The sequence below is a fragment of the Abramis brama genome (assembly GCF_963993115.1).
Source record: "Abramis brama genome assembly, chromosome: 11".
In the NCBI taxonomy this organism is placed as follows: Eukaryota; Metazoa; Chordata; class Actinopteri; order Cypriniformes; family Leuciscidae; genus Abramis; species Abramis brama.
The window spans coordinates 27,943,913-27,965,418 of NC_139973.1; the positions used below are offsets into that span (position 1 = coordinate 27,943,913).

At 37.2% G+C, this 21,506-nt stretch overlaps 2 protein-coding genes across 3 annotated transcripts in view; one reads left to right on the plus strand and one right to left on the minus strand.

Annotated features, from left to right (window-relative positions):
- Positions 1-2,221, plus strand: part of gga1 (golgi-associated, gamma adaptin ear containing, ARF binding protein 1) — a 46,289-nt gene extending 44,068 nt beyond the window's left edge. The window contains exon 17 of the mRNA XM_084129946.1: positions 960-2,221. Within this exon, the coding sequence (XP_083986072.1) occupies positions 960-1,070 (111 nt within the window). The 3' untranslated portion in view covers positions 1,071-2,221. The remainder of the gene's footprint in view (positions 1-959) is intronic.
- A 2,077-nt stretch (positions 2,222-4,298) lies between these two features.
- Positions 4,299-20,518, minus strand: ddx17 (DEAD-box helicase 17). Of its 2 annotated transcripts, XM_084129939.1 has the most exons (13): positions 20,176-20,518; positions 19,810-19,966; positions 19,506-19,602; positions 18,812-18,945; positions 18,645-18,710; positions 18,359-18,500; positions 12,611-12,771; positions 12,201-12,373; positions 11,959-12,069; positions 11,813-11,874; positions 11,658-11,717; positions 5,965-6,192; positions 4,299-5,796 (listed from the first exon to the last, which is right to left on the minus strand). In XM_084129939.1, the coding sequence occupies exons 1-13, from the start codon at positions 20,229-20,231 to the stop codon at positions 5,264-5,266; spliced, it is 1,980 nt and encodes a 659-aa protein (XP_083986065.1). In that variant the 5' UTR covers positions 20,232-20,518; the 3' UTR covers positions 4,299-5,263. The 2 variants fall into 2 exon arrangements, with proteins under 2 accessions (XP_083986065.1, XP_083986066.1); XM_084129940.1 differs by lacking the exons at positions 19,506-19,602; positions 19,810-19,966; positions 20,176-20,518 and adding an exon at positions 19,233-19,373.
- Positions 20,519-21,506: the final 988 nt, after the last annotated feature.

Sequence of the window (21,506 nt, forward strand, 5' to 3'; positions counted from 1 at the left end):
GCTACTTTATGAAAAAACAAGCCCAAAGTCATAATAAGTGAACATGGCAACACTGTGGATGGATAGGTCATCAAACTAATTACACATCACAGCTGCCACATGTAATTTCCGTGTACACATACCCACAACAAAATGAGGACAAAAATCTAAATCATTTAAATTTTATTTAAACTTAAAACTTTTTAAATAAAATGTATTTAAACCTGAGATTTGGCCATGAAAAGAAGACTTGTAGCTGTGCCACCGTTTGTAACATGAATAATAATTTCAAGACAGATTCTTTGTTCTCTCTGCTGTACCAAACTGTGACCCCATTATTGAGGTATGTACTGAAATATGAATTATGTGTACTGTTGCAGCCCTATGCAATAGTAATTAAAAATATATATACACTACCCATCAAAAGTTTTGAATAATTAAGATTTTAAATGTTTTGAAAGAAGTGTCTTATACCCACCAAGGCTGCATTTATTTGATGTGAAATATTATTACAATTTAAATTGAATTTGTATTTATATATATTTTAAAAAGTAATTTATTCCTGTGATGCCAAAGCTGAATTTTTCAATATAGGTCTTTGGAACTTACTATTCATCAAATAATCTTTTTTTTTCTTTCTTTTTTTAATGTATCTGTTTCCTCAAAAATATTAACCAGCTTTGACTGAAAATAATGGCTGCTGAAAATCCAGCTTTAAAATCGAAAATTTCACAATATTACCGTTTTATTGTATTTTTGATCAAATAAATTTAAATTTAATTAATTTAAAAAATCTTTATTCCAACGTTTATACCGGTGGTGATGAGAACATAATTTGTCAGTAAAGCTCACTGTGCTGGTTATGGTTTGTGGCTTATGTCAGATGTGTGTGACCAACTTTGCTGCTGATTTGTAGATATTTTCTGATTACATGGCATTTCTTCATGTTCTAACCTATACCATTTTTTTTCCTTTTGAAGGAGAAGGTGCGGTTGAGATACAAACTGACATTTGATTTAGGAGAAGAATCCCACGATGAGAGCGGAGATGTAGAGCAGTTCCCTCCACCAGAGTCCTGGGGAAACCTTTAAAGAAACAGACTGATTTCCTGCTAGTGGCTCCTCTGCTTCCTGATGGCAGTTCATATCCAGACAATATCTCTCTCCTCTCCTTAATGTCCGGATGAGTGCTGAGAGGAGGCCTTTATAGATGAACTTGGTTTGATTTTTTTTAATTCCAGTTGTTCTAACTTTTTTTTTCTTTCTTTCTTGTTGTTTTCGGCCCTTTTTGTATGAAGCTTTAAATGTTTGAAAGTAAGAGAGTTGAGTTTTGTGGTCATTTCTGACATTATTTCCACGTGTGAATTGAGATGCTGGAGTCTCAGTCAGCTGTAATGACAGAGCAGGTGAAATTTCGCCACTAATTGTTTCATTTTCATGGTGTTGATTTAATAGGTTTTCTGCGCTTGCACAGTTTTGATCATATTTCAGTTTTTTGTGTGTTCGATTGTATTGTCAGGCTGCATGTGGTTTTACTGGTAACACATCAAACTTGAATCAGTTTCTTAGCAAGAAATACTAAAACTAACTGATCTAGATTACAAATCAAACAGCCCTTCATTCATTGTGATTTTTGCATCTAATTAATCATGATTGTCCTCAATACTAAAATTGCCCTTGTTCTGTAAACTGTACTGCTCGAACTTCACGCTGATGTCTTGTTTATATTTACCGTACGTGCCTAATCAGATTTTCTTTTTCATGTTAATGTGAATATAGACATTTTGTTTGATGCTTGTTTTTAATTGGTAGAATAACATGAGCATTTGCCCCTCGGGTCGACACTTTTGTTTTTTGAATCTTTGACGGTTCCACAGTTAGTCTGTTTTTTTTTAATGCAGTACAGTTTAATGAATACTATTTTACCTTTGCCATGCTTGTATGAGATAAATGAAGTTATCAGAAGAATTCTGTATTCAGATGATGTTAACAGAAATAATTTGTTGAATCAGAATACTGCGTCAGTTCTCAAACTATTGTAGTTTGTGTCTCCCTACAGTTAAAGGTCTGTGATGAAGCCAGCTGCATTCCAGATTATGTCCTTCCAACCTGAAAAAAGTGTAAATATCGGTATTGCTATTATGTACATTTGCCAAAAACGTATACAGAGACTAAACGTATGGAGAAGTGAATGTAGTGCAAATATGTATTTAAGGGAAATAAAGTTATTCTTTTTCTCTGGGGTTTAAAATGCATGTTTTCAATTAATCTTTTAAATCTTTGATCAAAGGTTGAACAAGGTATATAATAATCAAAAAAAAAAAATTGATAAGAGCGATCTGTATTTAACTCTTTATTAAAATCTGTAAAACAAAGTGATTATATAAAAAGAAGTGGAAGCTTTCCAAGCGGAGAGCTGTTTGTAATGTGTGATCATACAAAATTGTAATGCAATAATGCAAACAAACAGTCTTGAATGTTTGCATTGGGTATAAGTAAGGTTAAGTTGTGTAGTAATTGGTTAGTGCTATAAGGGGTAAGATGCAATGTGGTTAGCTTTTAAAATGGAAGTCACTTTAAAAAAGGGTTAGTTTCTAGGGTTCCTAAACATTTTCCATTTCAAAATTCCAAACTTACAGACCTCCTTCCAAATGATTTTCAGGCCATATTTAACATAAATGCATTATTTTCGATAAATAGTAGTCATCTGTAAATATTTTTATTTTCTGGTGTTCACTGGTTTTCTCAAAGTGATAACATGCGCTTGCATGATGAGAAGAAACCTAAAAATCTTATAACCTGCATATATTCACCTCTGACACGACTTTGGTACTGTAAATGTGGTTTGATGTTGCATGATCACCAAACAGAAAAGTTGTCCGATTTAGATTGTTTACTCCTTTATCTGTTGCTGGTTTGAGTGACAAACGCATATTCATTTAGTGAAGTTTTAAAAGAGACTCATGGTAAAGAATTAATTCAGTCAGTCGTGTTCGACAGTCAAACGATCACTAAAATGTTGATATGAAAACATTGCTTGTAGGGCTGGTTATTGACAAATTTCACGATTCAATTTGATTTGGATTCTCAAGCTTGTGATTCAATTCCGATTTAATTCAATTTGGTATCGATTAATTGGTGTATGTATCAGGTACAGTACATGGCAAATTTCCAAGGAAAAAAATGTCTTAACTAATTCTGTAAACTACAGGGAACCCCAGTTGATACATTAATATTACAGGTTAAAAATAACTGGTTTGTATAGTTTACTTACATTTTAAATTATACAAAGGAAGGTTTTTTTTTATAATAATAATGTGATAATATAATTTTAATGGCATAATTATGTGTCTACTCATGTTTTGTTATTCAAACATACTTTAAATATTGATTAACATGTTAAGTAAAAATACAGTGAATGTGCAATAGTGCATATAATTAGCAAGATGCTCCTCTCTAGAGTTTATTTTTCTAGCTGACTAACAAGTTTATGGTCATTGAATGGCTTTTCTGAGGTAAATGTAACATTACAACAGGGGTGCCCAATCCAGTTCCAGGAGATCTACCTACCCGAGGAGTTCAGATCCAACCCTGATCAAACACACCTGTCTGTAAATATTAAGTGCTCTAAGATCTTAATTAGCTGCTTCAGTTGTGTTGGATCAGGGTTGGAGGAAGGTAGATCTCCAGGAACAGGATTGGACACCCCTGGTTCACAAGCTGTATTATTGACGTCTTTCCAAGGTTGAAACACTGACTGAGCGATTACATGAGACTGATTTCAGTAAGTTGTACTTTATCTTTTAACATTCCTTCTGATGTTCATTCATGTTTATTTCATGCTGTAACTAGTAGTAAAGCGGAAGAGATGATCGGTTCACGTGTGCGCCGTGCTGCCGCTTCGCTTGAACTGAACCACTATAGCGGTATTGTTTGAATTTCATAATAAATTGGATAGAATATGAAAGCTGAAACTTATTTCATATCAAAAGTAATTTATCGGATGGGAGGTGCACTACAATGTTCTGTTCATTCATTAACTGAATGAACAATAATTGTAGTCAATTTTATACTTTAACTCATCTTTGATCACCAAAATTATATATTTAAATGTTTTTTCCTGTGAAAATTTATTCATGCCTTAAAATAGCTTGAATGTAACTCTACACCCTTGATTCATTTAGTATACACGGATCGTGAATGTGCATATTTTGCATGTTTGCAGGTTGATGACATTGAGTTGGCAGACATTGGCAGGAGGATTTTCCAGAGTGTGTGGTTGAAGTGAGCAAAATGGCTAAAAGTTAGCAAAACAAGAAATCAATGAAGTATCTTTAATGAAACAAATTACACTGCTTTAAAAAACTTCAATAATCATCATGAATAAGTACTGACCAACTGTAATCAAAAGATGTATTTAGGAAGATACACGTTAAAAAAGTAGATAAAAACTAAACTATGACAAACTAAAGATGCCTCGTAGCAGGTTTTGCTTCAGGACAGATTTAAGAACCAAAAAACAAGTACTGTATTAAACGAGAGGCCCTTCTCTCAAGACCCTGGACCACTGGCTTAAAGCTGCAGTCGGCAAGATTTTTTTTTATCATATTCACTGAAACCGACACTATGCTCCGACAGAACAACATCAATCAGCCGGTTAAAAAAAACAAACAAAAAAAACATGCTTCTACCTCCACCTAGAGCCTGTTATTTGTTTTGCAAAAATCCACTGCTCCCGGTTCTTTTGGTCCAATCAGCGCAGGGCTGTGTGAGACCTGACTGTCAATCACAGTTCGTGCACATGCCACAGATCCCCCTTCCCCCCTCGCGCATGTTACAATATCACATGCACACGCCTGAAGTTCGCAGGTGTGTTGGATTGTACGAAGCATGATGGCGGAGAGAAAATCTACTAACAAGCTTCCAATTCCTCGGTTAACTCTGAGTACTTCATGGTGTTGATCGATGCTGAAGAGAGGGGCGCGTTCACAGAAAATCTGGTGCACACGCACTGACGAGCACGAACTCGATGGGAGGGTGTTCGGTGGTTGTGGGGGAGGGGTATGAGAGTTGTAAATATTCAAAATTTTAGCTAAGTCCCCTCAATCAGCCAGGCTTGCCGACTGCAGCTTTAATTAAATGCAAACCCATCCTTTTCTATGACAACACAAAAGAAAATAAGGAGCACACCATATTACACAGCTATATTCAAATGTTCCGACTGGTAGCAGGGCAGGTTACTATTACAAAAAAAAAGTTTGAAAAGACAGCAATGCCTCTGGATGCTACTTTCTGGGAGGGGGAGGAAGGGGTGGTGGTGAGGCAAATGGGTATGGGCCAGGACCCATGAAGCCCATGACAGGCTGTGGTGGAGGAGGGAACTGTTGTGCCATGAGTGGTTGCGGACCCGGCCCAGGCTGAGGAGGAGTTGGAGGCGGCGCTCCAAACAGACCTTGGGGAGGTCCAGCCTGATCTTGCCCTCCCGCTCCCCCACTTGGATGTGAGCCTCCCCCTCTGGAGCCATACTGCCCCCCTCCTCCACCCCCATAGCTCTGGTATTGGTCACCTCCTTCACTGTTGTAGGAGGGTCCTGAGTTGTAGTTGTTTCGTCCATCCCTATTGCGATCTCTGTAAGAAGAAGAGGACAAACGGTCGTCACGGCTGCTCCCACCTGACCTTCCATCACGGCTAAAGTTGTTGCTGCGGCTGCCCTTGTTCCCCCCAGATGCAGAGCTCATACGCCGATCACATTCGTCCTGGTACATCATGTTGGGGTTATTTGAGCTTGAGTTGTTGCCACGGTAACGCATCCTTCCACCTATGGAAGTAGCCAGTGAGAGGCCAGAAATTAGGATAGAGATACGAGAATTTGAAATGTGAAAAATAACTAAATGGTGTCAAACTAGACTGGGAATCTAGATCTCTCAAGGACATAAAACAAACTAAAATATGCCTGCCCAACTGCAGCTCATCTTGAAACTCTCACCTCCCCCACGGCCTGTGTCCACCAGCTGCAGTAGTTTGGGGTTGATGGCCTGTCTAGCCTCCTCAAGAACCCTGACCAGATCACGAGCCTGCCGAAGGTTCCCAGGTGTGAAGAAGGTGTAGGCTGTACCTTTGTTGGTGCTACGGGCTGTGCGCCCAATGCGATGAACATAATCCTCAGAAGAGTTTGGATAGTCATAGTTGATGACAAATTTAACATCCTCCACATCTTCATGGGGACAAGGTAATTTATGGAGGAAGAAAAAAGGTAGAAATTAGTGAAATAGACAGAAGGAATGGACCATTGCCTAGTTCACTGCGACAGCAGTACTGGAATTATTCACTCATCTGTGTTTGGGATCTCTTCATGGATTTTACAGGTATGGCTTTGGAGTAAGTTTGTCTATCAATAATCTTTCAATAAGACAATTGGCACAGATTTTTTGACGTTTTTAAGTATGCTGTCATCAACAGTCATAAATATCCAGGTGTTAATTAATATATAAATGTATATATAAAACTAGTGATGCATCAAAAGGATTTTTTTATTTTTTTATTTGTTCACATTCAAAGGACATTTACTGTTGAATTTGAAAGCTCAGACTTAGTTTCATTTCAAAAGTAACAAAAGTTACTGTGATTTATTGGATTGTATGTGCACTACAAATAATGTTTAAGTTTTTTCCATTGATACATTAGCAAAACTTAAGACTAAATGATCGCAGTCCATCAAAATTAAAATCTTTAAAAAACTAGAAATTTACATTGTAATCCCAGCCCAAGTTATAGCTTATTCACGTTGTGTACACAAAATAAACACTGGATTCATTTAAAACACGCCATCAGAAGAATGCTAATTAATGCACCATTTCAGTCAATGAATTCTTCCCTCCAAAACTGAATTTCGGAAGCTGAAATTTCAGTGCATCACTACAATATTAATCATTCAGATAAAGCTCTGTCTTTATTCAACCTAAAGACAGGGTCTCACTAGACAATTTTTCAGTCGATTTCCAATGGTCCCAGGTTTTGGAAAACAGCGTTCACATCATCCAAATGAACTGAACACTGATGTCAAACAAAACCAGGTGCGCATCAAAAAGTGCTAGTGTGAAAGCACTGAACAGAATAGTGTGAGACAATTTTTTTTTTAAATGCCTGTTTTCAATCGACTAGTGAGAACCCGCCTTTAAGGAGACCAACACTATACAGTAAAATAAATAAATAAATAAAAACTTAGCTTTGAGTACTCACCTATTCCAAAGATAAATGGTTAATCTAATCTTTAGTATCTTAAGTATTACATGAACTATCAATGTAAATTAACAATATGATTCAGTTCATATTTAAGACTATTTGTAACCAGCAATACTTTAGGTAGTATTAAAGAGGAGAAATGTCAGGAGTTCATTAAACATAAGGTGAAAGTTTTTTTGTTTTTGTTTTTGACACATCTTAAAAGTCTGTTTCTTATTACAGATTAAAAGGGGCTCTAACAACACTGCTATTGACCCTAAAAGAAAACAGTCTCCTTTTGGAAAATGATAATGATAGTTTATGCTATTTTAGATATCTAAAGAATGCAACGTGCTAAAATGGAAATACAGTCATGTATAATAATGACCTAATATACCATGGCACTTACCACACCCATTCAAACAAACTTAAAGGACATTTGCCACACTATGGAAACAGTTCTCATGAACAGGGCAGTGACTAGGGCATGATCAGGTACTTACCCTAGGTTAGGTTACTCTTGGCTGGGATCAGTCCTGGGTCCCGTGGAGCGGCCCAAGAGGAAGAGGTTAATGTGGGCTCACGCGTTGAGCTGCCCCCCCTTCACCCTCGGCCCTGCCCCAGCAACGCCAGGCGGGAGCAGAACCGGCTCTGCCCCAGTTCTCTCTCTCTCGCTGGGTTGTAGGGCCTCCACAAACCGGACCGGACTGTATCCAGCACTCTTAACTTTCTCTCTCCCTCTCTCTAGAACTCTGTGGGCCATTCAGCCCCAAATCTATCTTAGGGGCAGACTTTCCTGGAATCTAACAGAGCCCTGAGGGGCCATAGTATCCTTTTGAGATTTTTTTTTATTTTTTTTAAATGGTTAATCCAGATTTTGAAGAAGAAGAAAAGTAAGCTAGTCGATGCCGCTAGCCCATAAGACTCTAGATAAATAGGGGCGCAGCTGAGGGAGTTTATCCATATCAAGCCCTGTGCTAGTGTCTGGTAACATGGTAGAGGGAGGCCACTGTGTCAAATTAGCACAGCATGTCTGGGCTGGCAGTTAGGAAGTCAAAAATCCTGAAGGGGAAAAAGAACAATAATAGTGTAAGACTCTCTAAAATAACCCAAACATACCCAGACAAAACAAATGAGCAATTTCTAATATTTTTGTGAGGTCATTGTTCACCCAGACATGAATGATTCCAGAAAGAAGTTTTGCACAAAAAAGTAAAAAGTTCTGACCAACTCTATTCTGACCATGACTACGGATTAACATCTAACATCCAAGATAACAGGACACTTGTACACAATTTGTTCAGGAAGGAGACTGGCATTAGGACCCAGGGAAGAGGAGGGAAGGATAGCAGCTCCCCTAGATCCGTGCTAGGGTCAACAGCGAGCCGGTGAGCCCCACATGTGCGAGGATTTTTACATTAGTAACAAGAAACAGACAGCACAAGTTTATCATGTTTTGAACAGCTTGCTTGTGGAATTTGGAAACTGACGAAGCAGCCCACCAGTCAGTCACCGTCAGCCCAGAGTCCTTTTTACCATTAAATGTGAACTTGACAACGTGTCAATAAATATCTTTTCTTCCCAGCCTTCACTTGTTTTGAACAAAATACATGAGAGGAAAGGGCAAGAGTAAAAAGATCAAACCAAATGTTCCCAAAATGTATGTGATGTTTTTCCAACTGTAAAGAGAGAAGCCATTAAGGTCTGCACCAAAATAATCCTAAACAAATAGTAGAATTCTAGGTACTGATTTCTAGGTGTTGAAACTATAGACATAAATTTAGGTTAAAAACTGTTCTTAATGTCTATCCTCCTCCTAAAGTCTGACAACTCTTAACCTGAAAGCATATTTTTTCACATTCCACTTCATATTGTGGGCAGTCCATATGACAATTTTCCTCCTCAGCACAATCCGCAGATGTCTGTGCACACTGTCTACATGCAGCCCTATTTTTGTATCTGTGGAGACTTGTGTGCAGACAACAGCACATGTGCAAGCGATTTGAGCGGTTAAAAAAAGAAAGGTCCACTAGATACAAAAGATGAAGTAGAATGTGGAAAATGAAATAGACCCTTCAAGTACACAAAGCACTGTTCTCTGTTCATCAACTGGACAAAAAGTAAAAGGGCCGTTCACACCGATACAGATTAAATAACTGGATGTTGCCAAATCTCTGTGCGGTTGTGTTAATGAGAATTCCTACTTGACTGATGACTATCCATCTGTAGTCTCAGGTAGAGGATCACAGTTAATTTTTAGGAAGTTGAGTTCTACTTAACTTCATTGCATTGCCAAAAGTCACACAATGATGGAAACCTTCAATTCTCTCAGAAAATGAATAGCATGGCCATTGTAAATGGTTGTCAATCTGAACACTCCTTCACCTTCTCTAAATTCCCCCAGAGTGAGGCATGATATATGTATTTGTCATATTTTATTTTCATGTCTATAATATCTTCATTATTTTCTGTAGTTTTGAATCAATGTGTACTGTGAAAAGCATTATACAAATACTTTTCACTTGATATATTTGAAAAAAAGTTCACACTTGACCGGTTTGGTCCAATTAAAACAAAAATGTATCACTTTCTTTTTTGGTCCGGACCAAAAGAACTGAACAACAAGTGTGAACACACTCTAATAGTCCAGTCATTTTATGAAAAAAGGTTGAACAAATTGCAACAGAAGCAAACTCAACTGATTTTGTATCCTCAGTATGTCCTGAGTAAGGAAAAAAAAAGCCCCGAAGAATCCCATTAGGGGAAAGTTTTGAAAAAGACCCAAATATAGCCTATTCATACGCCTATTCATTCTTTTTCTTACGTGAATAGGGTAAAAATTTTAACCTTTAGATATCACCGTGAAAATTACTGAGTTGATTACTTACATCAAGACAAACAAAAAATGTATTACAAGTTTTTTGAAATTGTTTGTTAACATGGACAAATGGTGCATAATCTAATTACGTATGTGCTAATTTGCATAAATACAACAACAGATCTAAACATTGGGTATAGCCAGGTGAAAATGTTGAATCTTGTTGACATATAACAGTAAAATACTTAATTTTAAGGTCTGAATGGAACCCATTTAGACTACCCATGAACATTAATACAGAGGCAGGAAGAAGTACTTAAGAAACCAGCCTTTATTAATTATTATTGCAGAGATGGCTGGGTCCGTGGGACTGTTTCTGGGGATTCACTTTTTATTTTGCCTACCTTTTGTCTTCTGCATTCTCCTTACCATTGTCTCCTGTTCTTCCCTCAGACTCGTCCCCCAGAAACAGTCCCACGGACCCAGCCCCAAACCTAATCTCTTAAAAATTAATAAAGGCTGGTTTCTAAAGTACTTCTTCCTGCCTCTATGTATTAATGCTCATGGGTAGCCTAAATGGGTTCCATTCAGACCTTAACATCAAGTATTTTACTGTTATGCGTCAACAAGATTCAACAAGACATTTTCACCTGGCTATACCCAATGTTTAGATCTGTTGTGGTATTTATGCAAATTAGCACATACGTAAGTAGATTATGCACCGTTTGTCCATGTTAAGAAACAATTTCAAAAAAACTCGTAATACATTTTTTGTTTGTCTTGATGTAAGTAATCAACTCAGTAATTTTCATGGTGATATCTAAAGGTTAAAATTTTTACCCTATTCACGTAAGAAAAAGAATGAATAGGCGTATGAATAGGATATATTTGGGTCTTTTTCGAAACTTTCCCCTAATGGGATTCTTCGGGGCTATTTTTTCCTTACTCAGGACAAATTGAGGATACAAAATCAGTTGAGTTTGCTTCTGTTGCAATTTGTTCAAGGTTGACCCCCATTTTGGCTTAAAATGACTGGACTATAAGGGACATGGGACTTAGCTGTGTGCATTGACCAAGTTTCATTGTTACCAATAAGATATGACATTAGTGCGCTTATTTATCGATCAACATTTAGGTGTCTGCCTGATATAATTACTTGAAAAAACACTTTGATTAGCTGTTTGCAGGGATGCAAACTCCTAAGGTGTGAAAAAGGTCAAACAATTACATATCCGAGGACATGCTTCAGTGGGAATTTCTCATGAAAGAATAAGTTTCTAGCAAACATTTCAATTAATTTTAATGATTTAATGTATTTTAGGTTAAAGCTATTATACTCAAGTTTTCGGATCTCGCAAAAGCGATTTTGCTTTCAAAACATAAACTTTCTCCCCAAAAAAGATGAGCAGTTTGCAGCCCTGTGTTTGTGTGAATAGGAATGACATCTGCTTAACCAGTGCATCTCTATGGGCACAAAGTTTGAGCTTTCCACAATTATGTGACAATGTTGTACATGTCAAAGTGTTGTCTATATATTATCTACATTATTTAGTGGCGATCAGATAATCATTCCATTTAGAATTTTAGAAAGAAAAAAAATTAGAAACGGTTCTGAATGAGTATCAAGTATCAGACCATACCCAGACCCCGTGAGGCAACGTCAGTAGCGATCAAAATTGGAGCTTTTCCACTGCGGAACTCTGGAAATACATAACACACAGCACAACAAAGTGAGAACTGTCAGGAAGAAATGTAACAGCCTGCTTCAATAAAATGTGAAGCTTAAAAACTTCACCTGATAGTACCCAGTCCCTCTCTGGTTGGCTTTTGTCACCATGAATACACATTGCAGGCCACCTGGATGAAGACAGAACACACATTGCATCAGCATACTATATGATTTTATAAAAACCTTTAAGAGGGATTATAAAGATCTCTCACCCATCTCTTCGCATTCTGCGAGTCAGTTCATCACAACGTTTCTTTGTCTCGACAAAGATGATGGTTTTGTTCTCCTTTTCAGCCATGATTTCCTCCATTAGCTGAATCAGCCTTTGAGCACAAACATTTCTTTGAAACATTTTCATCTTGATTTATACATACAAATAGGAAAGTAGACCAACACAAATCGCAATGACTATAATAAAAGCTCAATAAATTTCACATCCAATACTTCAGCTCACTTGTTGTCTTTTTCATTTTCCATGCAGACATCCACTATCTGCAGGATGTTGTGGTTTGCACTTAGTTCTAGAGCTCCTATATTGATTTGGACATAGTCATGGAGGAAATCTTCAGCCAGCTGACGCACTTCTTTAGGCCAGGTAGCACTCCACATGAGAGTCTGTCTGTCAGGCTGAAGGAAACAGATACAGCAGCCTACGTAAAAGATTGTGCTTGATGTGTATTCATAGGAAAGTGATTATGGGTAGCAATCTTAAACACAGACCAGGACAATTTTTTTAGTGCATAATCATTACTGATTAAGATTTTCAGTCTAGCATTGCTGTGTGTGTAATGTTAACATCCATGAACTGTCAAATTCTGTTTCAAGTGAACACTGGAGACTGTTTCACAAAAGGACAGAACTTACTCTAATTTGGTCAAGAATTTTGCGGATTTGGGGTTCAAAACCCATGTCCAACATACGATCAGCCTCATCTAGCACCAGGTAGGTGCAACGGCGCAGGTTGGTTTTTCCTACCTCCAGGAAGTCGATCAGACGGCCAGGTGTGGCAATGCAGATTTCAACACCTTTAGGAGGTCAAACAATGTTTATTGAAAGAAAAGCCCTTAACTATTCCTGATTAATTTACTTAGTAAATATTCAGTTACTATTACACTAGTCCAGGAAAAGGGTTGAGAACCACAGCTCAATCCAACTTTTTTTCTACACCCCAATGACGCTTTGCATGACTTATGGGAGTAACTACCATTGAACTGTTAACAATCAGCAACTGTCAATGAACTTGTTTAAAGGGATAGTCCACTCTAAAATTAAAATTAAGTCATCATTTACTAACCCTAGTGGTGCTCTAATGCTGTATGCCCTTCTTTTTTGGGGGACCACAAAAGGAGAAAAAAACGGCATATAATGGCAGTGAATAACAACTAGCATCAAGCTTTTTTTTAAAAGACGCAAAAGTATCACAGAATGATCCCATGTGACACGTGCCGTATATTCCAAGTGTTCTAGGGGTATATGATAGGGTTTATTTAAAAAAAAACAAAAAAAAAACTACTTCTGTCCACAGCTAAAACTGTGCACATTCGTGAGACTCTATTAGCGCCGCAGTTCACTCCATCTTGCCCAGAAATAACAAACAAGTTGTGAGAAATTAAGATTAACCCCCTGGGGTCGGCTATCGCGCCGGCCGTATGAGTGCAAAAAAAAATGTTTTAAAAAAAATTAATTTTTATCTTATATGCTTGTGTTATACATCAATCGATCCTGTTTAGTGTGTATTTTTTTTGTGTATGCTCATAATAAAAACAAAGTGTTGTGCTTTTCGCCAAATAAAGAAAAATAAACATGATGCGAGTTCTGCCTACTCTCCGTCAGTGAAGTCAATTCTGAAACGCGTCCGAAAATGAACTGTAACTCAGCGAACACTCAGTCAAACAGGCATACAGACACACAGGCATGAAGCTTGAATTCTCTTCTTTTAAATGAAATAATTTTTATAAAAAACAAATATTCACAGTTTATATAATATGTATGTAAAGAGAGAGATGTCAGTCGTTCTCATCTCAGCTAATTAAGTTTTAATGTGACTCCGCCTACGGAGACGCCTACGCCTACTATTCAAACGCAAATGTGAGGCGATCCATACAAACCTGTGAAACGCCCACATCCGCTGGATAAGGCCGGTGAAACACTGGATGCGTGGCGTAAGCGTCTCAGCTGCGTGGCGTGTCCGTTTTTATTTCGGCTCCCATGTTAACAGTTTAGAGTTTGCACACTGCCTGTGTGAGACGCGCGTCTCAGGCGTGGCACGAGCCGCGTAGAAAACGCGTGCATTCTAGAAATAGAACCGACGCCTATTTTTCACGCGACACGCAAGCGTCTTGGAAGCGTTTCCATGCAAAATTGAATAGGAAAATCTGTTTATTTGTCATTTTGACACAAATACATATTAATAAATGTCCTTTTGATGTTTAAAAGTGTCTAGGTTTTGACATAAATGCAAATATAAATGTAATTTACAAAATATGATCGATTTTCAAATACTGCTGTATTGAATGAACAGCTTTTAGCAAACTCTATTGCTATACTGAGATGAGGAATATATACTGTATGTGTTTTGTCAAAAATAAAGTCATCAACTAACTAATGAATGCTTTACTTTGAAATACGTATGATAAAATGTATACTTTAGTTTTGAAAGACGTTGACTAGTTTTGAAAAGATTATAAAGTATGTATGTGCATGCATATATATATATATATATATATATATATATATATATATATATATATATATATATATATATATATATATATATATATATATATATTAGGGATGGTAAGATTAACCGATTCGCATCGGTGCATCGGCATAAAAGCTAACGATGCGATGCATCGATTTAAATAAGTGTGCATCGGATAAGTTGGCATTTGTATCGCGATGCATCGTTTCTAACATATTTGCATCGGTAGATGCGCTATACTTCTACTATTTAGAAAGTAAACAATCATTTGTGACCAATGTTTTATTATGTAACTGCTGCGTCCACAACGAACGCGAATAGAGCGTCTGGAGCTAGTGGTTTCCATGTTAAAAAGACGCGTTGACGCGCATCTGGTGGTCTTGCGGCGCGATAGACACGTTTAGCATGGCGCGATGGACGCGATTTCCCCTCATTCGCGTCTCATCACCATCACTCAACTGTTGCTCAAGCGCGTTCTCTCATCACCACTGCTGCAGCTGCTACGTTAATATGACGCATCACAACACTACGGAGTGCGAGGCGTGTCATGACAGTCACCTACAACCTTAAAGTAGGATATATATATATTTGCATTTGAATACAGTTATGAACGTTTATTTTTTATTATTGTTTGTTAAAACAGCATTTCAGCTGAAAAAAAAAAGTTTTTTTTTGTGAAAACCAAATCTTTTGTTTGTGAAAGAGCCATTAAAAGTCAGGCACTTAAGGTACTTTATGATTTGCTGTATGTCTGATATTTATTTAAAAATAAATAAAAGTTAACTATCTATAATTGCATAGCATCATATTACATTGAATCGCATCACGCTGAATCGCATCGAAATCGTATCGTATCGCACCGCATCGTAATAGTAGTGAATCGTATCGCATCGCATCGGTAGCTGCTTATATGTATCTTTAATGTATCGTATCGTTGGCTATGCATCGAGATGCGTATCGTATCGGCCTATATATGGAGATGCCCATCCCTAATATATATATATGTGTGTGTATATATGAAGAGTTCAGATGCAAAAGCCTCTAAATGCCATCTGAAATTTTCTTCTAGAATGATCATTTTTATGAAGCTTGTATATTTAAGTTAGCTATAGGTGACACACCTGAATGAATGGCTCATTAAGTATGCAGGGACATTGTCTCACCAGGTGTGAACTACTAAATACGCATGATGCTGTTGGAGCGTTTACGCCCCATCCGCATATTGGCTTTCCAAACTAAAAGTGTTTCACAAAACTAAAATCAATGTATCGTTTTATGTGAATGATTAGGCAGGATGATTTTCACATCATTTTGAAGAAAAAACTCTAGGCGATGACACATATTTAGTATGTGTTTTGTGGCCTTATTTCAGAAACTTTAATTTTTAGTTTTTTCGATAACCTTGCATAAACATTATTCTCTCAAAAATGAAAACATGTACATACATGTGGCTCACATATTATGGAAGTCCTGTTTGTGCTATATAGAGTGAATTTACACCTTTGCCATTAATATGTTTATAAGCAACTGAAAAAAGCACAAATGTCAGGGCATGTCAGAACATCTCAAGGACCCCAAAAACACCCCAGACCCCAGAGGGTTAATAAATACACGACATGAAAAACAACGCCTATAAATCCCCAAAAAGTAACGCTGTATTTAATCTGTGTAAACATTTACGGACCAGAACAACGCATGTCTGATGACAGTCAGAATGGCAGGAGACAGATGTGAACATAAGTGTTGCATGAGATCATTCAGTGATACTTTTGTATTTTTTTTTAAAAAGCTTGATGCTGGTTGCTTTTCACTGCCATTTATATGATGGTGCTCGTGCTGAGTGGGACTTTTTTTTTTTTGTGGTCCAAAAGAAAGAAGGGCATACTGATTTGGAACAACAACAACACCGACAATTATGACTTTTTCATTTTAAAGGGTCATGAAACCCTAAACCAAATTTTCTGATATTTTAACAGAGGTATGTGTGTTGAACACCATTGAAGACAATGTTAGCATCTGTTAGATTTAATAGTAGGGGGAAAATGGTTAAATTTTAGTTTTTTTCCGCTATTTTCATCTTCCGGGTTTAAAATCTTCATCGTGTCCACGTCACAGGCTGTGACGTGGCAGAGCACTATAGTACTTTGATGACTCATTGGTGTCTCATAATTATTCATGGCTGAGTTTTCTTATCCAATGAGAAGACACTTGCTCTTAATTAATCTTAATTATTCATTACACCACGTGGAACTTTCCAATGACGGACATGTCAAACTGTGATATCGCGTAGTAGATGAGAGAGGCAATGATGGGACGCGCGTTTGTTTTCGTGGTGCAAAAGTTCCAGTGCATCTTTCCCTGCGATGCTGCCAGGGATTGTACAGCAATGCAGGTTTCGTCTTGCGAGTGATGCGGTCGCGAGGACTTTTCTATCGCTTCAGAGGTGTGTGTGTGTGTGTGTGTGTGTCTAAAATGTAACCCTGACTGTTTTTGCCTTTTGTTAAATAATCACTCATTATTAAAATTGAGATATTTCGATAATACCTCAATTGTATGGAACGTATGCTTAATTTGTGCAAATTTCTATGTCACTGCCCATCTTTATTTATTATGTGGGTTTAGGGGGCGCGTAGATCTAGGATATGTACGGAACGTTTTATTTTTAAGCGGAAAATTTATTATTTTTCAAATATATGCATTTATAGTGTGTATATAAACAAATATATATTTTATAATGACATAATTATACATATGCATGCACATTTATATGTTTTAAATAGAATTATGATTACTGTAGGCTAATATATGTAGCAGGGCATTCAGTTACTTTTGAAAGGACAAAAATAAGGTGTCCGTGTATTTCATTAGACTTTAACTTTGTCAGCTATAAAAAAAAAAATCTAGCATTTCTTCACGTTTTACCACTGATTTTTAGTGACAGTCGATATGCATGGGCCACTGGCAATGACAGTTTCCCCCCCTCCCGTCTCCCCTGCCGTGCCACACCCACTTCCCTCCCTTCTTCTCACAGCCACCACGCCCATTTAAGTTGCATTTTTCAAAAAGATTGTGAGCTAGACTTGAGCTGAAAAGGGGGGTTTCATGACCCTTTAAAGAGGCTACATGCGATTTTCTGAAATTTAAACTCGCGACTGACACCTGTGGCCAAAAAACGGACCTGTTCTTCCTTTCTGCTCGCTCTCGTACGTGCACACTTCACAAGTCATCCGCTGCAAAGAAGTCAACATTATGTTTACAGAGGTAAGAACAGTCAAATACATATATTGTTTGAGAAACTAAGTTTGTTTGCTGACTAGCGGTGGTGGCAGAGTGATCTGAAACGTTTAACATGAACGCGCTTGACGTCACATCCGCAGACAGCGCGCGAAAAATCCGACCCGACAGAAAATAGGAAAAATAGGATACAGGCTTATAGGTGCACCCACTGTGAGCTGACAAGGTGTCAGTATGCTCATCAGGAGATGTTTGAGTCATAAATGGTCAAATAAAAAGGCTATTGTTACGTTTATTTTGGGGAAAAAGTTGCATATAGCCTCTTTAAGGTGAACACCCTTTAAAGCTCTATAAATGCAATAAGCATTTTCAAACATAAATGGCACCATAAAGTCATAATTACTGGCAAACGCTGCGATTTAATTACATACATTTATAACCCGACAACACTGCATGTTTAAGAGTAAAGCGTGGCACTATGTTCTTTTACACACATGCAGCTCAAGACATTAGTGAGCTCACTAATGTCACTTTCAGTGTCTCGGATAGGCTTGGTTCATAGAAATTAAATGAATAATAAAACGTTCTCAGGATAATCATGATTCTATTTTGAGCATTAACAATAGGTAAACTGTATTTTTTGTTAGTGTGTTGTAGATGTTGGTCAGTTTCCATACCTCTTTCTAAATCTCTGATCTGTGGACCTTTAGGGGCTCCACCATAAACACAGGTACTCTTGATTCGGGATGATTTGCCATAGTCATAAGCCACTTGCTGCACCTGCTGGGCTAGTTCACGTGTGGGTGCTAACACAAGACACTAAACAGAACAGAAAGCAGGAAACAGAAGGATTGAAAAATCAAAGCATTATGGATTCATTTTGCATCAACAACAGTACACCATTCTGATTCTAAATCAGTGCCTAATTCTACTTATTGTGGTAAAAGTTGTATGTTAACTTACGATGGGCCCATCCCCTCTCTCTGGGTATGGCTGATGGTTAATGTGCACTATGGCAGGCAACAGATACTGTGGAAAACATTGAAATAAGTAAACATGAGTATACTTGGAATGGGTATTCAAGTATGTCTGTTTTCGCTGGCTGTTGGTTGTAGATGTAGGTCTCTTACAGCCAGTGTTTTTCCAGAGCCAGTCTGTGCGATGCCCACCATGTCCCTGCCACTGAGAGCCAAAGGAAAACCTTGAGCCTGGATAGCAGTGGGCTCCTTAAAGTTCTGCTGCAGCAGCACTTCCATCACATATTCTTAAAAAACACAGAAACAATAATCAATATTCTTATACGCAACCACTGCTCTACAACACCAGAATATTTCAAAGAGCTTCTTTAACATAACTGAACAAAATTACAAAGCAATTTAGTTGTGGGAATTAGGCAGCAGAAGCAATGAGGAAAAAAAGAGTCACAAGCTCAGATTCAAATTTGGCCAAATGCAGTTTAAACGCAAATCTTAATTAGCCTAGATAGGTGCACAAATATGTTAAATATACCAAAGAATTATTTTGTAAATTAATTAAGACTAGAGTAATCACCTTTTTCCTGACCCTCTGTTTCCTGTACAGAGCCTATGCAGTTTTCACATTAAACATGCATGTTGTGCATGCACAGCAAACAAAAAAATTATAAGACAACTCATTATTCCAGAGTCGTGAATTTGTTCAAAATGAATGAATTGTTCATGAACGACCCATCACTAGCAGAAAATAATACAAGAAGAAGAAATTATATTAGTAAGTGTGTTTCCATCATGGATGAAGAAAAAAAAAAAAAACCTTTTTCAACACACTCATGTGAATTAAACTCACGAGGGAACTGAGCTTGATGGAAGTTGGTGACAGGCTTTGGACAGCCGGACCCTCTGACGGTGATCTCTTTCCTCTTGCGATATTCTTCAACATCATACTATTAAACATACAAAGATAAATATAAATAAAAGCAAAAATTAAATAAAAGCAAAATGGTAGACCGAAAAGTTCACTATACTGATTTACCAAAATAACATAGTCAATAAGGTTTTTACTGTAAATTAATTAATTAATTAATTAATTAATATGTACGGAAGCCCATTTCAGACTCAACTTTTTTTCTTTTTCTTAGGTTATTTATTACCTGACTCATGTGATGAACCTCTGGGTGTTCGCTGTAGAAGTTCTTCTCAAATTTGGGCAGCTGGTCCAGGTCCCATTTCTTCTTCCTCAGCCGATCTCCTGGATTCCCAAACTTCTTAGGTGGAGGTTGGACAACTCGACTTGATCCAAAGCGAGGCCTGTGAGAGATACATTTCTTTAACTTTGAATCCTTTTCCTGGCAGTTATGATGAGCACTGTTTGAGATAAGTGTATACTATGGAAAAGTAGCTAAATCTGTTAACTGAAACCAACATATTAATTACCTAATATCTAATTAAACTGATACTACTATTAAATGTTTTAATACACACAAATAAACAAACATCAATTAAAAATAATGGCTCACCCTCTGTCCCGTCCTCGATCTCTGTCTCGGTCTCCATACGAGTTACTTCCTCTCATTTCCTTTACCCTACAGTAAGGTAAAACCCCAGAACAAAACGAAGTAAAGCTGGTCCTACCTGGTTTGTAGAAATGTATTTTTCTGATAAGCGGTAGATTTGTAAAATGTTTAATGAGGGTGTTTTAGACAAGGTTAGTGTGTAGAAAATCGGCAAGTATCTCCATACAGCATGAAAACAGACTTTTACAAACAACACACCAGCGAAAAATACACCAGCTTTGAGTTAGACAAACAACACCTTCGTGCGTACTCGGTTCTGTAAAATGTCGTCTGCCACTAAGCAACTGGACCCGCCCCGTTTAATGTCGTAGAATTTTGTGCGTAGGGATTTATTGAAAGTACACAAACAACGCAACGAAACCTGCGTAGTGTGACGATGAATTCGCGTAAGTGCGTAAAAAACGGAGGTAAAAACAATGGTGAACCTAACGGATTTGAATATCTAAAAGAAGGCTTTATCCAAATTAATTGCGCGTTGGATGACTGGACGAACGAATTTCGTAGTTTAAATTAATATAAAATAATTACAAAACTGTTTTATAGCAGTCACAACAAAAGATAGGACGGTACTGTTGCTGTGTCCGAAACCGTTCCCTATCCACTAAATAGTGCCCTATATAGGGTGTCGGCCATTTTGAAGTGGTGTCTGGAATTCTGAGTGAACAACTTCATTCCCTACATTCGTTCCCTCGTTTATATCAACAATGCACTCTGATTTTGAGCGTACACCCGATGTACACTCACTGAAGCACTAATTCCAGGACCGAGCGCGAGAGTTTATACGAAAGATGCAGTTTGCAGCTTTCTTCACGCTGTTTCTAGTTTTTATTTTTTTTTTTTTTTTTATTTTTATTAATCATTACTTGATTAAAACATATTCAAGAGGCAATACTATATTGATGAAATTTAAAATGAAATGAAATTATATAAATTGGGTAAATTGTGTTTGATATTATTAATCATTATTAAAATATAGTATTTAGGCATTAACTCAATTTAATGTGTTTTACTAAGAGCCAAGTGTTTTACTAATTTGTGGCTAATTTGTCTCACAACACCAAGGAAGAGATTATCATTTAGATTATTTAAAAATATTCGTTAATCACCTGAAGGTAGGTTTTTATTATTATTATTATTATTATTATTTTTACAGTCGTCCGAGGGCGCTCTGCGACCATCCTCTCTGAGTGCAAAACGCTGCTAAAATACTTTACTAAAAATAATAAAAACATAAAATTATCTAATGTTACACTCGCTAATGTGTGTTTATTCAG

What these genes read in the sequence shown, in the direction of transcription:
- ddx17 (XM_084129939.1), bottom strand. Translation starts at nt 20,231, where the DNA reads ATGAGAGGAAGTAACTCGTATGGAGACCGAGACAGAGATCGAGGACGG. An exon ending in GCTCTGGAAAAACACTGGCT is followed by an intron (nt 18,711 to 18,811) that starts GTAAGAGACCTA and finishes TGTTTTCCACAG; the next exon opens with TATCTGTTGCCTGCCATAGT. An exon ending in CGTTGCCTCACGGGGTCTGG is followed by an intron (nt 6,193 to 11,657) that starts GTATGGTCTGAT and finishes GTCCCCATGAAG; the next exon opens with ATGTGGAGGATGTTAAATTT.